Here is an 8502-nt window from a genome sequence, read left to right as displayed (position 1 = left end):
ACTTAAAAATTAAAGACTTGAACTTCAAATATCCACCTTCAAGAAATGAAATTTAAAAACCCATGGAATGGAAAAATAACATTTCAAATCATGTCTACAATGATAGACAAGTAATCTTATTATAGAAGAAATTATTATAATCCAAGAATAAAGACATCAAAATTAAACAGAGGACTGGAAAAGACGTTTTTCCAAAAAAGATATACATACAGCCATAACTGTATAGAAGGATGGTCCACATATTTTGCCACTAAAGAAATATAAGCCATAGCTCTAATAAGATGCCATATACTAGCATCTACAATGGCTATAATAAAAAGAAAGATAAAACAACAAACTTTTCCCCAGCATTAGGGAATTTACTAAGTTCACACGCTGCTAGTAGGAATATAAAATAGTAAAGATCATTTGAAAATATTTGGTAGTTACTCAAATTGTTAAACGGAACTACCACACAAACCACATCTGCACATATATGCAAAAGAATTGAAGGCAGGTGCTCAAACAAAAATGTACCTTTGCACTCATAGTATTATGCATGATAAACAAAGATGGATACATGTAAAATATACACCACATGATTTATGAAGCAAAAATGTGGTTCTAGCTATACAATGGAATATTACTTGACAATATAAAAATGGATGCTGTATTCCCCAATGACTTACTACATGATGCAGCATAGATGAAATTCAAAAGCATGGTAACCAAAGGAACCATTAACCCAAAATCAAACGCTTTATGGTTCCATTTATGTGATACTTGCAGAACTATTAAGTCCATACAGTTCAAAATTAAATTTCTGGTTGCGCATTGCTGAGGGAGTAAGAACTAATAGGCAAGGATGTCGGATGTTGAAGTCTTTCACACATTCCGTGGCAAAAGCCACGGAATTTTATATTTTTAACTGGGTAAATTCTAAGTATATAAAGTATCTCAATGAACATGTTAAAAAAAAACAATTGCAGCAAAATAATAATTACATTAACAGAATGGTTACTCTTTCAAAAATATTCTTTTTTTAAAATTTTTTTTTTTTTTTTTTTTTTTTTTTTTTTTTTGGTTTTTCGAGACAGGGTTTCTCTGTGTAGCTTTGTGTCTTTCCTGGCTCTCGTTCTGTAGACCAGGCTGGACTCGAGCTCACAAAGATCCGCCTGGCTCTGCCACCCAAGTGCTGAGATTAAAGGCGTGCACCACCACCGCCCGGCTCAAAAATATTATTTTTTAAAAAATTTTATTTACAATACTATTCACTTCTACATAACAGCCACAGATTCCCTTGTTCTCTCCCTTCCTGCCCCCCTCCCCTTCCCCCCAGCCCACCCCCCATTCCCACCTCCTCCAGGGCAAAGCCTCCCCAGAGGACTGGGATCGACCTGATAGACCCAGTCCAGGCAGGTCCAGTCCCCTCCTCCCGGACTGAGCCAAGCGTCCCTGCATAAGCCCCAGGTTTCAAACAGCCAACTCATGCAATGAGCACAGGACATGGTTATACTGCCTAGATGCCTCCCAAACAGATCAAGCCAATCGACTGTCTCACCTATTCAGAGGGCTTGATCCAGTTGGGGGCCCCTCAGCCTTTGGTTCATATGGAAAACCAAAAAACCCAGGATAGCCAAAAGAATCCTGTACAATAAAACAACCTCTGGAGGCATCACAATCCCTGACTTCAAGCTCTACTATAGTGCTACAGTAATAAAAACAGCTTGGTATTAGCATAAAAACCGACATGTGGACCAATGGAATTGAATTGAAGACCCTGACATTAACCCACACACCTATGAACATATAATTTTTGACAAAGAAGCCAAAAGGGTACAATGGAAAAAAGAAAGCATCTTCAACAAATGGTGCTGGCATAACTGGATATCAACGTGTAGAAGGCTGCAAATAGATCCATATCTGTCACCGTGCACAAAACTTAAGTTCAAGTGGATCAAGGACCTCAACATAAATCCAGCTACTCTGAACCTGCCAGAAGAGAAAGTAGGAAGTAGTCTTGAACGCATTGGCATAGGAGATCATTTCCTAAATATAACACCAGTATCACAGGCACTGAGAGAAACAATCAATCAATGGGACCTCTTGAAACTGAGAAACTTTTGTAGAGCGAAGGATACGATCAACAAGGCAAAGCGACAGCCTACAGAATGGGAAAAGATCTTCACCAACCCCACAGGTGACAGAGGACTGATATCCAGAATATATAAAGAACTCAAGAAATTAGACATCAAACGACCAACAGTCCAATTGAGAAATGGGCTACAGAACTAGACAGAGAATTCTCAACAGAGGAAACTCAGATGGCTGAAAGACATTTAAGGAATTGCTCAAAAATATTATTTTATGCGTATGAATGTTTGTTGGTGTACTGTGTGCATGCCTAGGGCCGGTAGAGGCCAGAAGAGGGCAGCAGATGCCCTGAAACTGTAGTTGCTGACAGTTGCGAGCTGCATGTGTGTGCTGGAAACAGAACAGTTTCTCTGGAAGAGTCCTATGTGCCCTAAAACTGAGTCACCTCCCTAACCCCAAGAATGGTTCCTCTTCATGTATAGGAAGGCAAAGCTTAGTTACAGCAGGATGCCTAGTAAGATTCAGAAACAGGAATTGTGGAAGAGGGCAGAAGACCAGAAGATTCAAATTAATCAAACAGGAATCGCTTAATTGGTTTTATTGGAATTCATCAGAAGAAAAGAAGTATCTGTGTTACATAGAAAAGGATTAATGACGAACTTGGTGTATTTTAAACACCAACAAGTGATTAACAAAATCCATGTGAATTCTACTGTATTTTTTTCCTTTTTACATAATGAATAAAATCTGATTTCACCCAAACTCCCTGTATTTACTTAAGTCTTTCCCAATCCAAACGATCCTTGTTTCAAAATTCTTTATTCACCTATGATCAGATTCCCAAAGAAATGTTTGCCTTTAACACCACAATTAACAATTTATAGTGTTTTGTGAAAATGGACTTTCTGAAAATCAAAAATTCTAAAAGGCAAATGAGCTCCAAAATGTGAAATTACCAAATTACCAAGTCTGATTTGTTAACACAAATATGCCAAACATAATATAAAAAAAAATCAAGAATTTTATTTCCCAGGCACAAACTGTGGAGTTTCTTTCAAAACTCATCTTAATCCTCTGAATTGTATTTCCTTTTCATCGATCAGGCATGTTTCTCAGTTGACAAAATGAAATACTTTAATTGAAGAAGATTCAATCCAAATTTTTACTTTACATCTACAGATTTAAGTTGATTTCAGGGCATTATCCCATTGATAGAAACATCAACCAATGCATCTAGTTTTGAATAATGCCTGTCTGAAACAGTATTATTTAATACAAAACAAAAGTTAAATTGTTCATATTACAAGAATCACCTGCTGCATTTAGCAATGTTAAAGAAAATATAATAGCTAAAATTAGTTTGCTCACTCCAGAATCCATTAAAAGCACTCTGTTTTCAACAGGGTTCTCTCAGAAATATTTTTGTAAGATTAAAAAAAATGGAATACTTTCAACTCCAATACATAGTCTAAAATTCAGGTCACTAAAACACTGAGAAATTGCCTTCAAATTGTTTGTTGTTTGTTTTGTTTTTTTGTTTTCTCCTTTCCAACCAACTATAACAATTACTCATCAAAATTACTGTATATTATTTAGAGTCCAGTAACACATAATTTCTAAAAACATTTATTTGAAAGCATCAAATCAAGTTTGAATTTCAGTAAACAAAGCTATGGCTTCATTATATGCTTGATTTTTGCAGAGTACAGTCTTGCAAACAGCAGATATGATACAGTCATTTGAAGTAAAAGGTGATTGCTTTGAAAAATAAAGTAATACAAGACAAAGGTACAATATCAATATCTTCTGGTTAAGTGATTTGGGTCATGCTTATTTTCAAAATATTTCAAAAGTTGTTCCTTTTCTTTGGTACTTGTGCTTTCTGACAAAATCAAAGCATGCTAGCAATTCTTTCCACTTGGACTAATGTGTTTACACAATCTGTCTAAAAAGTTCAGCTATCAGGGGACAGTGGCATTCATGATCACCAGCTATGTTAAAGCAGGAGAAGGGAGCCACTAAGATTTCTTTTAGCAAACACCAAAGGAAAGTAAATCTTTAACAATGAGAGGCAATATTGTATAATGGTTAATTAAAAGCCTGAGCTCTTTGCAAGAAGGGCCAGTTTAAAATTAATTGCAATCTTCTTTCCATGACTGACATGTCCATATTTTTTTACTGAGGCAAGCAATTTAGAAGCATGATTCTGTTATAACTGTATAAGTAGATAAGGAGTCTGTCAGTAGAATGCATTCAATGATTTTCTTATGGGAAATCAACTATTTTGATCACTGAATATGCAATGAAAGGTTACATCTAGAAGCCTGGAAAATTTGTGGTTCGGAGCATATAAGTTGCTCCTATGTAAGAATGAGAATGTCACAATCACCATAGGAAATTACAATGTCTAACATATCAAAAACATAACCTGCAAATACATTTCAGCAACAGTAACATCACATCAAAATATTCATGTTCACTAAAGTTAATGAGGCAATTCCGGAATAAGAGTTTCTTTCTTTCTCTCTCTCTTTCTCCTCTTTTAATTCCTCAAAGTTGCAATGAAGATATCCTTACACTACACAGTAATATCAAAAAAGAAGCATATGGTTTTTTGTAAAATCCTTACAGAACATAAGATATCTTGGCAGATAACAATCCTATTCTATGATATCTACTTAGTTTTAACTTCATCTCTCACTTTTCTCACCACCATGTTCACATTTTTATTATGCTTGTTTGCATGCGAGCACATCAACTAATCTATTATTTCAACATTTAAGCCTATTTCTTTTGAAGCCAGGAGTTTTATAAAAGCAATGGAGATACGTTATTTTTCAAGATGCTGAAGGAAGAACACATAACATTCAAGCTTGCTGCTTTGCCTGGGCTTCTGCTTCCTGGAATAAAAAACAAACAAAACATACGTTTAAATGTCAGAAGGCAGATACTCCTATGCATCTTGGTTAAAATAAATTTGTTCAAATTACTAAGATTATTCAAAAGCACGGTAATTATTTCTAGAGGAAAAAAGGCTTTCAAATAATTAGCAGAAGCTTTCATCGTGACAGAAAGTGCTATAGAGGCTGCTGGGAGAGAATAGGCATTAAATTCTTACTCAGCTGTGGATTCTGTATACCAACCAGCTCTCCAGGCAAGATGGGACCACCGGTAAAATGACGGCGTGACTTTTATGGGGGGTTAGCAACAGCTTTCTGATTGGACTGGAAGCCAGCTCCACAAGAGGAAATTCATATCTGGCTGTGATCCTGGTAAAAAGCCATGGGCCGGGAGGTCACAGGTATTAGGAAGAGCCTACTACTGTTTCGCTAAGTGGTTATGTTGTATTCATCAAATTCCCTTCTAAATGTTTGTGTTTATGAGCATATAATTAGTGTTGCTTATAAACTTGGTCAGAGAAGCTTCTTTTTGCAATGCACAGCAGTTAATAACTTGTAAAATTACTAAGGAAAATGACTGTTGAATGCTCAGGCATAAATGAGACATCTGTAGCAACCCCTCCAAGTGTGAAAAATCACCTTGGAAAAGAGAGTGGGGAAAAAAAGAGCAAAAGGATTGGGAGGTATGTCTTTTAGGTACATCACGACCTTTGCACTCCTCTCATGAACTCACAGGGTGGTTACCTATAGAAGACGGGAGTCTGACAACATTCCTTCATGGAATTAAGAGAGGGGCTTATGAGGCCCCATCCATCCTTGAGAAGATATCGGCAGTTAACCATCAATGTTTGCAGTTAACAGTTGCTGAGGGTGAAGGAAGGTATTTTCTTAAATGGTGTATGCTCCCCATCTATGTTCATATCAGCAACCCCTTTTGAAATTCAATGAGTCACACACAAGGCATAGAACTAATAGTGGAATTGTATAGAAAGAAGAGGTTCAGGGAGAGGGAGACAAGGGAATGGGGTAAATATGATCAAAATACATCATATAGTTGTATGAAATTATCAAAATACTTAAAAAATTAAACAAAACTCTAAATAAAAACTAGCACATGAAATTGGAGAAGCAGTTACATAATAACGTATCTATCCTTGTCAAGTGTTTCTTCACGTAAATGCACATCACTTTTGAGTACTTCACATAAGTGCACATCACTTTTGAGTGAGCAGTATTGGGAAACAGCCTAGCTTGCATAGTCACACTCTGTCTTTCCTAATGAAAGAAATTACTGAGATGGGCATCTAAAACAAAAGGGTATTCTACATTCTAGATAACTGTCCATTAGAATGCATCATATAACCAGGCGTGTTTAATCTCAGCACTCAGGAGAGGCAGAGGCAGGTGGAGCTCTCTGAGTTCGAGATCAGCCTGGTCTACAGAGCAAGTTCATATTTAACTTTAAGAATAAAATATAATGTAGGACCAGTGAGGCAGCTCAGCAGGCAAAGGTGCATGCTGTCCATGATGCAAGCCTGATGATCTGAGTTCACATCCTGGAACTCACTCCTTTTGTCTACACATGTGCACTGTGGTACTAATGCGCCCTCTCATCACACACACACACACACACACACACACACACACACACACACACACACACACCAATAATAATGATAAAATCCTAATTTTAAAAAGAATAAAATACAAACTTCATCCTATACCTGCACAGATTTTGAGCTAAGTAATTCAGGATTCAGATCCCAGCTGTGCCACTCTATTGTGTATTCTTGAACAAAGTAAGTTATTTGAGTATCAGTTTCTTCTGTAGAATTATTTACAGACACTTTGCTCATAAAAGTGACGTAAGGTCAAAAAGATGAAAAGGGATATATACAAAATGTGCAGCCCGGTGCGCGACTCATTACAGGCATCAGTTCTTTCTTCTTTTTCTCCTCTTGACTGGAACTAAGTCCAAAGTCAGGTGTTATTAATCTTGGTTAGTAATCTCTTGGATGGATTATTTTCAATGAAAATAGGATTGTTTCACATACCACAGCTGAGGCAGATTCCATGGCCACTTTCCACCACATAATGAATCAGACAAAATTAATGAAAACCTTTTTCGAACTGTAACTCTCAACTATGTTAACAGGTTACTGCAAGAGCCTTTTGCAGCCCAATCAGTTTCTCCTTAAAGACAAGTATCACTGGATTTACTTTTCCATCAGAGTCTAAACTACTTTATTATTTCCTATCTTAAAGTCATCACTTTCACTACAAAGTAAGAACCGCTGGTGCTAAGAAATACTTTTGAATTAAAAAAAAAGACAGGAAATTAGTAGTACCTCTTTCCTCTTAAGTACACCAAGTATGCAGAAGGGATAACAAAGCAGATCTGTCTTCCACAAGAACATGCTTTATTGAAATACTTTCAGTGCAGTTCTTTTAGGTAGCAAGCTTTCTACTGCATTCGTTTCCAATCATTTTAAAGGGTATGCACTATTAGTTATTTGGAAAATAAGGAACGAGAGAACGTCATTTCTATTGGCTACTATTCCTTCCAGGCTCCTTTTTGTCCTATGCATAGGTTTTGAATAGAATTAGAGAATTATCCAGTAGAAACAAATCTATAATTCATTTTCATATATTTCTGTCATAAGCTACAATAGCTCCCTCTTATCAATACAGGAGATATTCCAACTTCCAGCGGACACCTAAAACCACAGACATCCTAGTTAGTATGGATTTTTTCTTATAAACTCATAAAAAAGCATAGTTAGAAACTACCAACAATAACTAATAATAGTACGTTATAACAATAGTCTCTAGTTAAAGTTATGTGACTGTGGTTCCCTCCTTCTCTACTGCCATTGGGCATGTGGTGCCTACAGACCGATGTGCCAGGCAAAAGGGCAATTGAGATCCTGTATGGAATGGACTGGGATGGTGAGGGATTTCATCACACTATTCAGATTGACAAAAAGACATACGTTGTTTGTTCTAGAATTTCCAATTAGTGATTCCAGACTAGAGTGGACAGAACTATAGAAAATGAGACTGTATAAGAGGAAGCCGAGATATATTTTTAAATGTCAACATGAGCTCACTAAATGGACTAGTAGTTTTTTTGTTGGCTCTATTGTTGGCCATTTGTTTCCAATATTATAGATAACAGACATATACATAAAATGTATGTTTAAATTATATGATTCTCATATTTTATTCCATAAGTTTCATTGACGAATTAATTTAGTTGATGCTCCTTTGAAACATTTAACTTATCTCCAAAAGTTTGACATTATTGATTATATTCTTATTCATACTTTTATTCATAAAGTCATTTCTAAATCTAAGATTACTTCATCAGACTATATAATGCTCAGTGTGAAATTTCTGGGTTAAGGAGTAGAGTAATATTCTTGAGTTTCTTGACAAATATTTGCTTTTCTCATTTTCAAAGAAGAATAACAGCTTATTCTGCCAAAAGTATGGTTTCAATATACTTTCCCAGCACAGAGTCTTACCA

The 8502-nt window shown here is 36.1% G+C and overlaps 1 protein-coding gene across 1 annotated transcript in view; it reads right to left on the bottom strand.

Moving 5' to 3' along the window:
* Positions 1-2656: 2656 nt before the first annotated feature.
* Sh3bgrl (SH3 domain binding glutamate rich protein like) overlaps positions 2657-8502 on the bottom strand; it is an 80025-nt gene continuing 74179 nt past the window's right edge. Inside the window, exon 4 of the mRNA XM_028855986.2 lies at positions 2657-4973. Coding sequence (XP_028711819.1) covers positions 4941-4973 — 33 coding nt within the window. The 3' untranslated portion in view covers positions 2657-4940. The remainder of the gene's footprint in view (positions 4974-8502) is intronic.

Source organism: Peromyscus leucopus, chromosome X (assembly GCF_004664715.2).
Source record: "Peromyscus leucopus breed LL Stock chromosome X, UCI_PerLeu_2.1, whole genome shotgun sequence".
NCBI lineage: Eukaryota > Metazoa > Chordata > Mammalia > Rodentia > Cricetidae > Peromyscus > Peromyscus leucopus.
This window is presented reverse-complemented; position numbering and strand designations above follow the sequence as displayed.